At 38.8% G+C, this 16,591-nt stretch overlaps 1 protein-coding gene across 2 annotated transcripts in view; it reads left to right on the top strand.

The window, feature by feature from the left end:
* Positions 1–12,882: 12,882 nt before the first annotated feature.
* Adarb2 (adenosine deaminase RNA specific B2 (inactive)) overlaps positions 12,883–16,591 on the top strand; it is a 531,305-nt gene continuing 527,596 nt past the window's right edge. The window contains exon 1 of one of the 2 annotated variants that reach the window (XM_076939389.1): positions 12,883–13,277. In XM_076939389.1, the coding sequence (XP_076795504.1) occupies positions 13,178–13,277 (100 nt within the window). In that variant the 5' untranslated portion in view covers positions 12,883–13,177. The remainder of the gene's footprint in view (positions 13,278–16,591) is intronic. The other variant, XM_076939390.1, reaches the window with a different exon arrangement.

The following is a 16,591-nucleotide window of genomic DNA, read 5'->3' as shown; positions in this document are numbered from 1 at the left end:
AGGGAGGCTACTCATGATCCAGTAGATGGCCTGGCAATCAAGCACATACTGGTAGCACCAAGCCTACTTAGTGTTTTGATTATATGATTGTGTGTATGTTTGTTTGTATGCACCTGAAGTTTGAGGGTAATAGTGGTTTAGGGACAGGAAAGAACTAGAGGGGATAACATAAGGGTAAATTGGATCAAAATAGATTGTAAATATGTATGAAACTTTCAAGTCTCTCTCTCTCTCTCTCTCTCTCTCTCTCTCTCTCTCTCACACACACACACACACACACACACACACACACACACACACACACTGAATACATATCATCTTTCTGTTGTGTGTATGTGAAGGGATTGAGAAGAAGGTATCCAGTGATATATATGCCTCCATCTAAATGGGCAGAAGTCACCCAACTGGGAAAAGACTAAAACAAGCTTTTGCAAAAGAAGTAGAAGTAGGTACAGCTTTGGCCCTGAAAAATTCTGAGTTCACTGACAAAAGCCATGCATTCATTTACTTGACCTTAAAAACTCCAACTTTTCTACCTGTAAACAAGGAGTGGAGGATGATGAGGCAAATGAGTGGCTTGTAAATGTGTCCCTCAGGAACAGAGAACTAGCTGTGCCCCAGAAGCCAGGCCAGCAAGGAGGCCAGAGTCGGCTTCCAAAACAGCAGCTGCTTTGAGAGTAAGTTCAATTGGTTGCTTTCAACATACACTTTCATTTAAACAGGACTTTCTCTGTCCAACAAAAAATTTTATTTTGAATATTCATTATCCTAGTGATCATGGAAGGCTGCCTATAAAGTCCATGAAGTCTTATGAAGAAGGCCAGTTATTTGAAGAGGAGAATGAGGACCAAGTCAACTTTACATTTTAAAACCTGAATTCACTTTACACCGATCCATGTATGTGAGATTTGTTTTCTGGAGTGACCTTTATGCAATACCACTTTTCATTTACTCTCTTGCTTTGTCCAGGTTTATTCTTCTCAGTGAAGTAGAATGAACCAAATTTTCTTCTATCCCATACAGCTGGGATTGACTAGGGAAACTGGCATTGTGAACATAGCTGTGGCCACAGAATCTGCATTTTTACCACCCCAGGGCCTTGGGTAATTTGAATATATGAAGAATTATGGGAGGAAGAAGAAGGATGTGGATCCACTCCCATGAGGCATAATACATATCACACTGAATCTACCAATGTATTAAAAGTTTTTATAAACTATAGTTTATTGTACATAATAAAATCAAATGCTATTTATCAAGGGAAATAGTTTCCCTAGAGTGTCTTCTTTATTCAAGTTCACATCCTTGTGCCCCTAGATTTTGAGAAAAACTATGCCAACTCACTAATGAACATGACAGCATTGGCTTTAGTAAAGAATTTTACTTAATTATTTCTGCAAATCAATGTTTGGAGATATAAAATGACTACAAAGTGGGTGTCATTTGGAAAACAAAAATAACTGGTTAGAATACACAAATGAAATGTAATATAGTTTAAAAGGAAAAATGAGAGGGTCCTAGATACTCCCAAACACCACTCACTCACTACCCATAACAAAGCCACTCTGCACAGGCAAGCTTATCTTACCTAAAAAGCAGGGAACCTGCATTTAATCTCAAATTGCCATCTGGTTTGCAATTACAGGTGACAACATGATCAACCTGCCAAGAGAGCCCTTACTTGTCTATTTTGATGCTTTGAATTTTTGAGTGGATATATATTATGATAATAATGTAATGAGAAAACAAATTTCTTCTTCCATTATATCAAATTGAAGATTTAAACAACATAAAAGCAGCACATTTAATTATTAATACAATTTGTAGATAAAAAGCAGTCATTTCACCCATAAAAATTTGAGTCTCATAAAGAAACAATTACAGCACTGCCTACTAATTTTCTAATATAGATTGAAAAATCTTAAAATATAATTTTACAACAACAGACATGCTAATGTGGATGAAGAAAAGCCCAGGAGACTAAACATCACACAAAGACCTATGGGTAACCAAGTAACACTGAGAGCTGGAGAAATGTCTGCCCCAGGGAAGAGCACGCCAACTGGTTATTCAGTACACCATGATCAGCCCTCACAATCCACATAGATGTAATGCCATAGTGACCTGGCTCTTTTTACTTGTGTATTGAAGAATATATACATATTTATATCCATATATATATATATATGTACATATACATGTGTTAGAACAATTAATAAAAAATCAGGCCAATAGTTTTAAAAAGAGCAAAGGGTATATAGGAAGTTTAGGAGGGAAGGAGGATGTTATGTAATTATATTATTATACAATTATATAATTTATGTATACATAAATTATAACTTTAAAATAGAAAAATAATATTTAAGAATTAAAACGTAGAAGATCGTTTTAAGAAAATAAAAACGCCACTTGATAATTATTGAAACTGTGAAGACTGAGATACCAAAAGATTCGATTCTAAACTTATTGAAACCCTATGGCACATGTAGACTGTAGACAAACATAATGTTACATTTTTCAACACGCATCTCTCCAATTTTCCACATTTTAAAGAAGAAATACCATATTAGCATATTTCCTTTCATTTCTCAGAGACTGTTTCCTAGATACTTAAGAAATGGAAAACATTGTAATAATAGCCAAAGTGATTTTTTCCATTTCAATCCTTTTTTGGGAGTGCTCAGAACCCATTATTGCTTTAATGGCAGGCCTTTGACTCTGACAGTGAGGAATGCCGGTGTTTGTGGTGGTGCCTTATCCACTGAGAGGTGGTCATTGACACCATGGATCAGCTGGTGCCATCCAAACTGGATTGTGATGCAGAACAAATGCATGCTGAATGCATGCCCTCCACAAGTCCAGCCAGCTCCGCTGCCACTAGCAATTACAAAGGACAAGAACACAGACACTTGAGCAGTTGGAAAGCCTGACCTGAGAGCAGAAGCTCATTTGGCACCACATTTATTCAATAGAACACTGCCCTGTAATTTCCCCTCCATTGTTATCTGTGAGCGTTTACACAGCCTCACCTTCATTATGTCCCCTGTTGCCAGCATTGGCTGTTTGTCACATCTATTGATTGCACTCAAACTGCAATTTACATGAATTGCTGGTGACTGGCCTCAGAAAATCCTATCTCCCTTGGCTGCTAGCTCCCAGGGACAAACGGCCATTGCTGAGTGTCCCATGGAAACCAACAGGACTTTGAACAACCCTGCGTTGCTGTCAGTCCACAGCCAAGATGCCCAAGGCCTAGCTCCATAGAATCTATGGGTATATCTAGGGATACCCGAATCTCATCATATTTGCAAGTGTGTAGTTGAAATCTGCTTCCCTGCCCCATGGAAAGGCTCAAGGCAATAATATCCTCATGACTGTTTTGTGGCAGCAAAATGAGATGAGTGCAAAGGAAAGATGTGAGAGTTCTTAGGAACTACCTGGGGGATGTGACATTTCACATAAATAATAGTATCTAGTGGCTACAACTTAACATATGAGTATATATCTTGGCATTTGGCGGATTAGATTGCTAACATCATGGGGGTTGAACTGAGGTTTGAAGTCAAGGCTGCTTGGCTCTAAACCCACTTTTGCTCTCAGGTTATATACTTTTGCTCTCAATATATATATATATATATATATATATATATAGAGAGAGAGAGAGAGAGAGAGAGAGAGAGAGAGAGAGAGAGAGAACTTCACAGTAGAATCAGTGTTCAAATCTCTCCTGAACTTAAGGTCTTCTTTTGGAATGTTCGAGAATTCTCTACATTCCTTCCCTTTTCTAATTTCTGCATTCTCTCATCTCTAAAGACTGCAATTACTTTTTGCATGATATTTCTCATGTCATTTTAAAGAAATATTTCCGGTACAGAGAAGGACTTGATGACAACAAAGATATGAATTAAACTAAGTAATCGTTTTCTATTACACCCCCTCTTACTTAATCTGGTCCAAAATTTTACCCTAGGAATGAGAAAAGGCATTTAGTCACTTGTATTGTCAAGAGAAAGAACATAGACATGGTACAAAATTACCATGATACAAAGTATATACTAATATTGAACTTCTAACACTATGGTTAGAATAATACATAAAGCGCTTGCCAGTGAAGATCGGAGATGTAATCCCAGAACACACCAAAAGCTCTGACAAAGCACATCTTTAATTCTAATATTCCTGGCTACAAGATAGGCGTTATAGATAGGAAATACTTTTTGATGATTATGGGCTTGCTAGTTTGGTATAGGAATCTGAAAATAATACAATGTTGCCTTATATCAAACAAGTTAGAATACTATGACTGACACTTGAGATTGTTCTCTAACATCCATACCTACCATGGCACACATTCACCATCACACACACACACACACACACACACACACGGAGGTGGAGTCACTGAATTTCTTATTCTGTATTTCTGTATACATTCTCTCCAATGTGTTAGCCACTGTTCTAACACTAGAAGGTGGTTATCAATATTCGCTCTATCTCTGCCATGGAGAAAAGTGAAACACAGACAACACAGTCCTGGTCCCATCTGGCTCTCCCTTCTCTCAGCTACACTCTTCAACAATGGTGCTGGGCAACCTTCCCTGACAGAAGCATGAGCCCTCCCTCTGTCAACAGACCTGTAAGGTGTTTTCAGAGACAGCAACTAACTTGAGCTATTTTCTGGTACCCACGCACAGATTTCCTTTGCTCCAGCAACTTTCAAATTTCTAACTCCTTAAATCCTCACCAAACACTTTAAAGCATAGCTGTTTCCCACAGCAGAGAAGAGAGGCCCAGGGTCAGAAGTCCGTAACTCTTGGAGGAGAACTTCCCTAGTGGTTGGATTTTGAAGTCATGGATTGATATATAAATAATTTAGCTGAGAACTAAAAATATGAAGCAGGAGAAAGCATGGTAATAAATGTCTGAAAGGACACCCAATGCTCTAAAAAGGACTATTTCCCTCTTAGAAAATGTTCAAGAAAACCCCCAACATCTTTAGTAAAGTTATAAAGCTGAAGGGCTTTATAGGAGTCTGTAGGACTATTGTGACTCAAAGCTAAGCTGATATAAATGGGTCAGTGAAAGATTGAAATAAGCTTTATTTCTTTTATTCTGAAACATGAAGGAGAAGCCCATGAATATAGCCAACCATTCATGACTCTGTGCTGTTGTGGTGTGATTTCTTATACTGTCTTTACTGGGTTTTCCTTATTGCTGCTGTGATTTTGGAAGTGATGTGGTCATGGTGCAACTGTTTGTACTATCACTACACTGACAAAGGTGAACAGAAATGTGGATTATTTTCTTGATACACATTAGTGCTGAGAATAAAGACTGCTCAGTATGGCTTCAGTCTTTTGATGCATGAGAGAACAGTGCACATATCATGAAACAGACACATGGCCTAAAATAGCATCTTTAATGAACATGTGATATCAAATACACTTCATTATTGCACTGTTCATATTTAAAAATAAAATCTTTAGTCTTTAAGTTTATATAAATATTATATATGAGTTACATATACACATATGTATATACACATATATACATGTGATACCCTCCTCCAGATTCCTCAAGGGCAATGGACAAAGTACCTCCCTCTGTACTTCATATCTTTTAAGAATCAGTTCTCAGAATGGCAACACAGGCACACACTGTCTACACTGATCTGCTCTAGTTCAATGACATTATTCATGTCTGAGATTACCTTTCATGAGGATCACATTGACTCAAGTATGAGACAGTCATATGCTTCCTATAGGAAAGCCTCCTACTCCTGCTATGATAACCAACTTTATTCATATGTAGTCACAGAAATACCAGGTAGTGTGGAGGCACCTGAAATGAGGTATTTTTATTGATACTCCTGGAATACCATCAGGTGCAGATCCCAGGGTAGAGGGGTCACTGCGCCAACTACTGTTCCTGATTCTCACTTAGAACCCACCAACAACCCACATCTGTATTCCTGTCAGTACTTCTCTAGTTTTCCCACTTTCTCTTATAAGCCGATATATAACTTTTAATACATAACTTATAGTATATAGTTTTAGAAATTAATAGAAATATCAAAAAACTCTTATTCAAGGCTTTTAGACAATTTGAGAAGCAGTTGTTCATTTGTCTCTCTGTAAGCAATCAGAAGCTAATTTATAAGGTGAAAAAAAAGAATGAAATATTATGCTAAGTTTTTATAATACACAGGCACACATGTTAAGCATCCAACACATGTGCATGCACATGTGTGCGTGCACACACACACACACACACACAATTTGTGTCTTAGATAAAGAGAAATTGAAGAAAACCGAATAAGAAATAAACTATGCTTTAAAAAACAGAATAGATATTAAAACAAACCCATCACATCTGCTGATTCTATAATAAATGACAGAAATGTATTCTTGACAAGTTCCCATCCCTTTCTTTCAACTTATTACATTGATTAACATCCCAAACCATTAATTCCATCTGTGTTTTGCTTCTTTCTTTTCTTGCTACTGTCACAGAGCACTCTGGGACAATGACATCATTCATTTTGAAAATCACTGGTTTCTAAGAAAAGATCTGGATAATACAGGAGGAAAAATATTAACTCCTTGAATTGTGTTCCTTTAAGACAAAGGGACATGTATGGTAAACTGTGCAGTTGTATACTTTCAAATGATGCTAATTATTTGTAATTTAATATAATATCAAAGTGTCATATTTCAAAAACCATCAACCAAGCAAAATTTAAAGGTAAATGTAAGCATTTGATTCTATCTTGAAAGGGAAATTATTTCGTGTCCTTATTTCCCGTATCCTGCACAAATACTTAGTAGTAAAATAGCATACTTGACTCTTTCAAAAGGTTACAGCTATCACAAAACAGTGATTCTGCACATTGTCTCTGTGGCTAGCGGATCCATTCTGAGAATGACCTGAACCTAGAGAAAGAAATGGAATTAGCTGTTACAATTAGCCCCAAGGAAAGATTGATGCCTCAGGGTCACCAATGGCTTGCGGCTGAAGGACCACAAAGCATGCAATCTCTGGCAATGGGAAGCTGACCATGAATGAGCCCTGGGGTTTTGAATGCTTTCTTCATGTGTATAAGTCAAGAGTTAAAATCAATGTCCTGTCTGCCATGGGAAGACAGCAAACATGGCATTTGACTTCATCATTTCGGGGTCTAGTCATGAACAGCTCTACATACTTGATCCTATTTTAATCTATGTAACAATTCTGCTGTATCATTTTCATTCATTTATACATAAAGTCTGAGACAGGGCAGTGTCGTTGACAACATTGTACACACCCAAAGAAGAATCTGAAGTTTGAGTTTGTCATTATACATGTAGGCTGCTTTTCTTTGTTTCTTGGAGGTTCTCATGTAGTCCAGGCTGATCCCTCACTTGCAATGCAGGCACACATGACTTTAACACTCGATGATCACTTCTTGTCTATGTCTGTAACACTGGAAGTGCATGCACTTGCTACCACATGTGATCCGAGCAGTTCTATGTGTCTAATCTAGATCCCAATGCATGTGAGGCAAGCCCATTACAAATTGTACCATAAATTCATAACTTGTCTTGATCTGTAGTTTCTGAGTGATGTTCTATGGAACGTGAATACAGAATCCAAGTGAATTTTTTTCTGAAAATAGCATACAAATATAAGAAAATTAAAATTAGTTTGATTATCACCGAGAAAAATACGTCTACCTGAAGTATTTTACCTAGAAACTTCTCTGTGGTTGCTTTAACGTTCAAAGAGAACTTTGCAAATCTGGCCTACACCGTGTTCACTCCAAAAATTGCTAAGTATGCACTTGGTGTTCACAAACTATAGGCATGTCTAGGAGAGAAGAATCCAAGAACAAAAGGGAAAATGCAATTTTAGTAGGAGCATGAGATAGAGACCATTTTCACATTTAAGACTCTTCTCTGCTCCCTGGGACCTTTCCGCTAAGCCTCTTCTCAACAGCCTGTTTCCACACCCTTTGACGGGAATGTGAATAAGAACTCATTTTATACATTGGCTGTTATCACAAAATATCACTCTGAGATATTTTCTGGTCTCATGCCCGAGTTCTTTGATGTGAGTTATTTAAATTTAAGAACAATGACAGAAGATGAAAGAGTAAAATAGCCCTCCTCTACTGTGCCTCTGTTTGTAAAAATAATAACTTAATACCATGTATGATGCTACAGTGAGTCAGCAAACATAAGTGTCTCCAGGGAAACCTTTGTTCTGATATTTTCCACCTAGTGAAATTGTCTGGTAGGGAGAGAATATTAAACAAAATCCTGACTCTAAGCAAGCCATGTTTGTTTATATTGGTGTTCCTACTTGTTTTTCCAAACCAGTAAGAAAATAAAGTTAGCTATATTTTTAAATCAACAATTTGGAAATGTAGACATCATCATGAATTGAAGAATTACCCTAAGTGCCCCTCAGTGGATGAATGGATCAAAGAAACAACACATGTATTATTTCCTTTGTAGACAGACAGATGATAGATAGATAGATAGATAGATAGATAGATAGATAGATAGATAGATAGATAGATAAACAGACAACAGACTGGTGGTTTTATGGGTCATAAAATTATTTCATTTGTAAAAAAAATTGATAGAACTGGAAATGACCATATAATATGAAAGAAGCTAGACCCATAAAGAGAAATATCATACATTTGCTCTCGTGTATGCAAACATGAAAGAGAGATCTATTTGTGATGTGAAAAAGTAAGAGAAATTGTGGACCAAGAAAGGAAAGTAATAGAGATGGTTTTGTGATCACAGTACATTAAACATACATACATACATAGATATATACACACACATGTATACATACATACACACATATACATAAATGTATACTTATGTATACACTCAGTATTGCCATTTTCATTTTGTTCAATTCATATGTACTAATATAAATCAATCAATTAATAAATGTATCAAAGCCTTTATGAATTTATATTAACCATTAAGACTAAAGAATCAGCGTGTGGGGTTGTACACATTATAGGAGACCAAAGAAATACCCTTAATAATGAGACTAAGAAAATTTGAATTTGTTCTCGGATACATCATCTGTGTAGCCCTGCCTCATATGCATGTTCTTTGATTCTCTTACTTGCAGAAATAGGACTCAGTTTCAATCCATTGCCTATCAGGAGCCATCACTGATGTGTCTTATGCTAATTATATTGTTTTCCCCACAGAACTAGCAAAGGCACGTCCAAAGAGGAAGCAGGCTGGTCAAAGGCCAACTAGAGCTCCACAGCTCAACACGCACCTGTTAACTGTGGAGCTAGGCAAACAGAAAAGACTATGCTGCCTCTATAGCTTGTCCTCACATCCAAGTGCTTCTTCAGTTTCAGTCACTCCAAAGTAGCATTGGTTGTGAGACTGCAGACATCTGACATGTGTTCTTTTGGATAATATTGGAAAAGTTTATGCAAACCTTGGTTCTATCACCATCTTCGATGGCTTCCCTCTTCACATTGTACTTTTATTCTAAGGAAAGACAGGTGATACCTGGACATGTGAGCATAATAAACATAAGGCAGGGACCTTTCTGCTGTTGCTTACATAATAATTGTAGCCACGGTCAATAGGAAGGGACATCTACAAAATGAGCCTTGTTTCGGTCTGCATTACAATATGTGTTGCTTGAATTCAGTGAAATCCACAGTAATATTTAAACTTTAGCTATTCTTTGAAAATTATTATTTGTCATACAAAAATTATCATCTCTGGGCTCGGGGTTTTTGCAGTGGTGAGCTGGGGACATGATTTTTATCTCTTATTAAAGAAATAAGCACCTTCATCTTGCAAAATAGTTGGATTATTATAAGAGATATTATAAGAGGAATTTGAGAACCATGGAATATCACAAATGATTGAAACTGGGGAGACACTTGAGTGTGACAACAAACAATAAAGAGAGCATAGTCCACACACCTTTGTGTTCACCTAGCTCTACAGTTTATAGGTGCATGCTGAGCTGTGGAGCTCTAGTTGCCTTTTTGACCAGCCTGCTTCCTCTTTGGAAGCCCCTTTCCAGTTCTCTGTTCCATGGGAAGAACAGCAACTGAATATAATTAGCATAAGACACACCAGTGATAGCTCCTGATGGGCAACGGATTGAGGCTGGCTCCTGATCCTAAAGCCTCTTCCAGCTGCTCTTCATCATCTCAGGCTGCCAAGCAATGCTCAAGTGATCCAGGAAAAAGACAAAAAGCAAAAGGACTCACCAGAAGAGTGGCAGACTGTCAACACTGCTCACTTTCAGCCCTGCTGGCAATGATAAACTGAAGCATATTAGAGACCACGCTTGAGTGTAAATATTTGCCATCATAAACCACTTCTGCTTCTAGGATGGAGACACCCATTTTTTTTTATCCTGACCTCACTAGAGGTCTAAGTATAACATCTATCATGCATCATCACACACAAAATCCACAAAATATAGAAAAGAGCAATATTTCTGTGCAGAAATATTGCATATATTATTCACAAAGTAAAAAAAAACTGAGAAACTTCAAGAAAAGTAGATTTTTTTCAAGATTTGCCATAATTGATGTTTAAGTCAAATGTGAATTCTTAACTGTTTACATTTAGATTTTAGTTATGTAATTCTATATCATCAAAACTATATATTGTTTTCAAGATTCTGTTCTATGCCTGAATTAAGGCTCAGTGTGTATGAGTCTCAGAGGTATCACAGTGGTGTGGTTATGGGCCAATGAAAGGGTCCTTTATAAATTCCTATAATCAAGTGTTGATGAGACATCTGTGTGTGGCTTTACCTGAAAGGCCTTCCATTGGTGGCTCCACTTTATGACAATTATGTGCAGGCACATAAGTAGGGAAACCTTGGGTTAGGTCAGCCATTCTGTATGGAGCACAGAAGTTTCTCAGCTGAGATTGTACAGCTGTACTTCTGACTTCAGTTGGCCATAGCACTGCTTCTGACTTCTGTCCTCAGACCCATGTGACATGAATGGGTTGAGGAAGAAATTTCTACAACTGAAGTCAACTTAGGTCCTCTGAGTTACATGCCATGATTTTCACCTTTGGTCACATAAGCACTGCATTATCCCAGCTACACGTGTGTGATGAACGTGTTTGTTTTCATTTGCCTGTTTTATTATCTAATGCATAACAGTCCATCGCAGTGTCTGCTCTTCTCAAAGTACACCGCAAAGTCTACATACCATGGTAACCCCCACTGCACTTCTACAAAACCTCAGCCTCTGATGTGTAGGTTGTGTGGCAATGTCACATGCGTTCTCAGAGCTCAGAGGGATCAACAGGAGCACTAAGCAGTAATGTCGCTTGAAGGGAGCTGCTGAGCCCAATCTTAAGTAAGGCTGGTGTCACTGCAGCCATCCTTAGAAACAAATCTCAACCTGAAGGCAAATTGTGTAAAAGAAAAGAAAACCACACGTTCTCTATCTCAAAGGCCTACCTGCGGGAGTCTCTTGAAATTATTCATGGATAAAATGAATAATCAATGAGTGATTGTCATCTGCTAGTTAATGTCTAGAGTGGCTGAAAGAGATGAATGGCTCCGTGGAGGGGCTGTGGTTCCTATCCCCATTTAATGGAGGAGGAAACTGAGGCACAGTTTAGGTAAATGAGTGTAAATTGTAGCAGCGAAATTGAGATTTGAAATCAACTGTCTCTGTATGTCATCAATCAAAGTTGAGCAAGGGCCTTACCACTCACTAATGCAGCAATCCATAGATATCCTAATTACTTCCAATGTTCCCTAGGAGAATTACTTCTTATATAAGAGAAACAGTATGGAAATACTCAGGCCCATAAGGAGCTTGGAAAGGAAACCGTGGAAATGAGTAAACCACAAAAATAAAACAGTTTTTACGTCCTCCTCCTAACTCATCCCACTGAAATTTAGAGTGAATGTTTATCAAACCAAACTTACCATAATTAATAATTTATTATTTAAATACAAGATGCCAGAATGGTTGCTAGAAAATCTTCTTCTTATGTCTTATGTCAGAGTCTGGGAATCAATTATTGAAACCTAGTATATCCCTGAAAATAGGAATGTTTAACATCATTTTAATTTGCAGGCCACTTCTTCCTCAATATCACATTCTCTATGTAAATGTAACAATTGCCAGGGGATATCTTCCTCTGTCCCTCTCTCCCTTCCTTCCTCCTTACCCACTCTCCTCTCCCCAACTCTCCTCTCCCTGGTCTCTCCTGTGATTGTTCTTCCTTAAAACAGCACGAGGATCTCCTCTCTATAAAATCCAGATGAAACTCTAACATGCGTTGTGATGCATGTTCCTTTTTCTAAAGGATCAGCCTTGAGATATGAAAGGGAGGTGGAATGGGAACTCAACAGAACAAACATGCAAACAGACAGAAACAAGGTCTCTGAGCACACAATCCCTAAAGAGCTTGTCTCTTTGGCGCTTACAAATCTCAGAGGTGAAGTCCTGAACTGGGAGAGATCCTTCCCTCTCCAGACAATGACCATCTTAGTAAGTTAACTAGTTAAAAACTGCTAGGTTTGAGAAGTGGTTGCAGCAAGAAGCCTTGACATCCCAGGTAGTCAGCCTCCTTGTAAACAGCCCTTCTCCCAGTAAAACCAGTTCCCTGTGTTTGTGGCTTCCTCTGAAACCTCTCTCCTGGGCGGCTCCATCCATCCAAATGGGAGCTGAGTTTGCAAGCTACCAGAGGCGGTGGAGCTGGTGCTGCTGATGTCAGAGCCAGAAGACAGTTGTGATTGGATCTAATTAGACTTTGCGGCAGCAAATAGACGAGCTCCCTGCGTGATTGGCTTTAAAGTGGATGGTGCCAAACAACTCGCAGAGGCGCAAAAGTAGCAGCCCTGCTTCTGGAGCCCAGACGAAGAGGAGAGAGCTCCAGGGCGCTCAGGACGCGCGGGAGAATCTTTCCCTGGGCTTTCTGCCTAAGGAAGGGTTCAGCTTTCCGGCTTGTATCCGAGGCTTTCAGCTCATCCGGAAACCAAGGGACAGGGCAATCACAGAGAAGGTGCTCGCTGGCGTGCCCAATCCTAAAAAGTGAGACTGCTACTTGATTTGCAGAACCAGAAATACTCCCAGCTGCGACCGCAGCAGCAAGACTAAGAAAGGTGAAATTGCTTAAGGACCAGCTCCTCTCTGGGTCTCCCGACTGGCATGGCATCTGTCCTGGGGAGTGGCAGAGGGTCTGGAGGGCTAAGCAGTCAACTCAAATGCAAGTCAAAGAGGAGGAGGAGGAGGAGGTCCAAGAGGAAAGGTAAGAAGCTCGCTCTGCGAGCGCTCCGGTGTTGGTACCCGCTGCAACTCTCCCCTGTCTCTCCCCCTTGTCCTTCCTCAGATCTCAGTGGCAGCTTGTCGGTTTTCTCTTGCCTTCACTTTAGGACGCTTCTGCGATGTCCACACTGTATAGGGCACTTGTGAGTTCAAACCTCTTTGTAAATAGCCTGGGGGTTTTCCTCAAACCCTGAGATTACAGAGCCAGCCAGCCGCTCAGCGGAAAATGTTTGGCAGGAGACACTGGGAAGAGAGCTGAGAGGGCTGAGCTGAGGAGCATCCGTCCTCTGATGCTTGTATCCTGGGTACCATCATCCCTACAGGAGACCCAAGGCTGGCACTTAGACACACTTGGAGCCAACTGTATCACAGGGTGCCAAAAGAAACACTCACTTAAGCCAAGGCACATAAAATAGGGAAAGAGCTCTCGCCCCAGCTCCTCCCATCTAAATTGTCTCAGAGGAAAAAGAGGGCAAAACCCTGGCAATTGCCTTCCCAAATTGACTGGCTCTCCCGCCCCCCCCCCCCCCCATTAGTGAGATACCCGGTGGTCATGTAAACACTGGCATAGACAAAGAGGACAAGGCATGTCCTTGCAGAAATTACTGCCTATAAAGAAACAACTGCTGTGTCTTATTGTTAGCAAAAAAAATGAAAGAAAATTAAATCTTGCAAACCAGAAAAGGAGAGGCAGCCGGATGGCAGGTTGTAGCTGACAAACTCAGGCTGTGCCTTAGTACCGATACTGCTGAAAAATGAGCTTCACAGAACTTAGTCAATGTCACCGCAAGCACTGGGCTTCCACACAAGGATTTGTGTCAAATTAGCAATTCCTCTAGCGAGATAAACAGTGCCCTAAAATGTATCTTTAGCCTGTATGCACAGAGGGATTAAAAGATCATTCCAACACTAGCTATCCCTTCTTTCTCAGAGAGGAACTTGCATTGATGATGCTCCTTGTGAGTTTGTGGAAGTTCAGTGTGCTTCCCAGTATCTGAAAGGTGTTTTGGTTTTCTTTAGTTTTTAAAGTGTTCATCGTGGTATGCAGAGCAGACACAACTTAGTGAGTTGGCTTTTTAAAATTGTGCTCATGCACAGGGTAGTTGTACTAACTCTCCTAGCATCTCTCTCTATAGATTAGATAGGTTAAGGATCCTAGGGTAAGTTTCTTCTAGGTTGTTTTCTAAGAGCGTGCTAACTGTTCCTGACTCACGTATGATTCCTAATAGCACAAATTAATCAAACATAAACTCTGAAGCAAACAGTCCTTGATTATAATCACACACCAGGATCCCCAAGAGCAAAGGAGACTGAACACCTGTCTTTGAATGTTTCAGGACCTTTGATTTCAAAAGGGGCTGATTTTATAATTATACTTCAATTCTTAAACAGCTCAAATGTATGCTTGGTGTTCGCGTTGTCATCTGAAAATATTTTCAAACAGACTTACTGATTTCTTCTATGGCTATGTGCTACTGACTGAAAATGACATGGATATTAAGAAACCCATGCTTTCAACAGTTTGACAATGAATAACACTTTTAAAGAAGTAAGAAAAAAATTGTCTTTATACTTCAGGTGTTCGTTTGTGTCTCCTAATTTTTTTTAAATAGTCTGCTTAGCTATTTAGAGCCAAGCAAATGGAACGATATTTATAACACAATTTATAGAAATGTAAGCTAAAGGAAATTCTCATCTTCCTTTGTTTTCTTTACCAAGAAGTGTGAGGCATACTACCTTAAACATTTATTCTGGAAGGGAATAAAAAAAAAAAAACCAAGAAAGTCTCCATTTACTATAAACTGAACCATGAGAGCCCAAAGCAAAAATTTTACAGCAAGTGTTTGTATCCTTAGAAATTTTGACTATAGGAAGGCTCCAAATTTTCATAACAAAGGCAATAGGTAAGCATATACCAGTCTCTATTTGTGTAGACCTGTGTTTAAATGGCCTTTTCTGTGGCACCTGCCAACAGCTATTGTGGTAGGACAGTAAAATGAAACTGTTAAGTATTCAGTTTTACTGGCAAAGTTAATGTAGATATACATGATTTAAAAAAAAAAAAAAAAAAAAAAAGATAGCATACCCAGCTATAGGAGAGAGGAATTTTTTTTACATCTCCCAAGAAAAAAATAAGCTTGTATGTAATATCTTGTATGACAAATGCATGTTTCTTCTACTCCATAAAGAGCAATGATATCTTTCAATTTTATCTTAATGATCATATATCTTCACCAAGATGGAATGGCATAGCCTATCCGACATGTAAGACAACACATGCATGGGCAATACTTAAGGAATTCTAGGGAGGTCTTTTAATAGCAAGTGAAGTTGCTGACTATAAACTATTCTCAAAAGTTAATAAATATGTTATTAATTTATTAAACAAGTTAATAAATATAATCACGGTAAGCATGTATATGCTTGAATGTTTCCTGCTCACCTGTCAGCCAAGCTTCATTTTTAAAAGTGAATCATAGCATTAGTTGGGTTGGTCAGTACACCCAAGGATCTTTACTTTCTACGTGTAGCCTTGAAAGGTGTCTTAGGTCCGGTATGCTTTTTGTGATCCAATAGTCTATGCTCTAAACTGAAACACTCTAGCTACAGGCTAACTAGGATAATGATAGGGTGTGATTATTGGTAAACGCAATCCATCATCTTGGAAATGGGGTGGTTTCTTTCACAGGGTAGGTTTCTGTCACTGTGCCACACAGGAAGTAATTGCATACTTTTAAAGATCTAAAAACAAAAACTTAGTCACAGAACATGCCTCCCTGGGGTCAGGGAGCAGAAGCCCACGTTTCTCTGCAAGATAAACTTTAAAGACGATTCTAGTCTTCTTTTGTTGAGACCTCATATCATTTACCTTCGCATGATCTCCGTAAAGGATGTTTTCAGTTAGGATTTTCCTTAGAAATCATGTCTAAGTGGTTTATACTGCCTAGACAAATAGGAAGTGTGGGTTTCTTACTTTTATAGGAGGCACACACAAGCAAAATAAAAGTATACTGAGAAGGACAGTCAAAACATCTGATGTTTATACATGTGTCAAACAAGATCCTGAGCCCATTTGATGTGTAGAATATAGCTGTTTTTCCTCCTTCAATATCAATTAGAGGCTTTAGGAAAACAATGGTTAATGAAGACCATCACCTGCCATGTCTAACCACTGGAGTATTGCCTTCAGTAGGACATGGAGAGGACTCAAAGATTGCACTTATTGCATAATTCTTGGTGAATGAATATAAATAATTTCATCTATTCAGTGCTTTATAGACAATGATGCTGCTGGCA

Source organism: Arvicanthis niloticus, chromosome 8 (genome assembly GCF_011762505.2).
Source record: "Arvicanthis niloticus isolate mArvNil1 chromosome 8, mArvNil1.pat.X, whole genome shotgun sequence".
In the NCBI taxonomy this organism is placed as follows: domain Eukaryota; kingdom Metazoa; phylum Chordata; class Mammalia; order Rodentia; family Muridae; genus Arvicanthis; species Arvicanthis niloticus.
The sequence above is the reverse complement of the archived record's forward strand: the minus strand, read 5'-3'. Positions and strand labels throughout refer to the sequence as shown.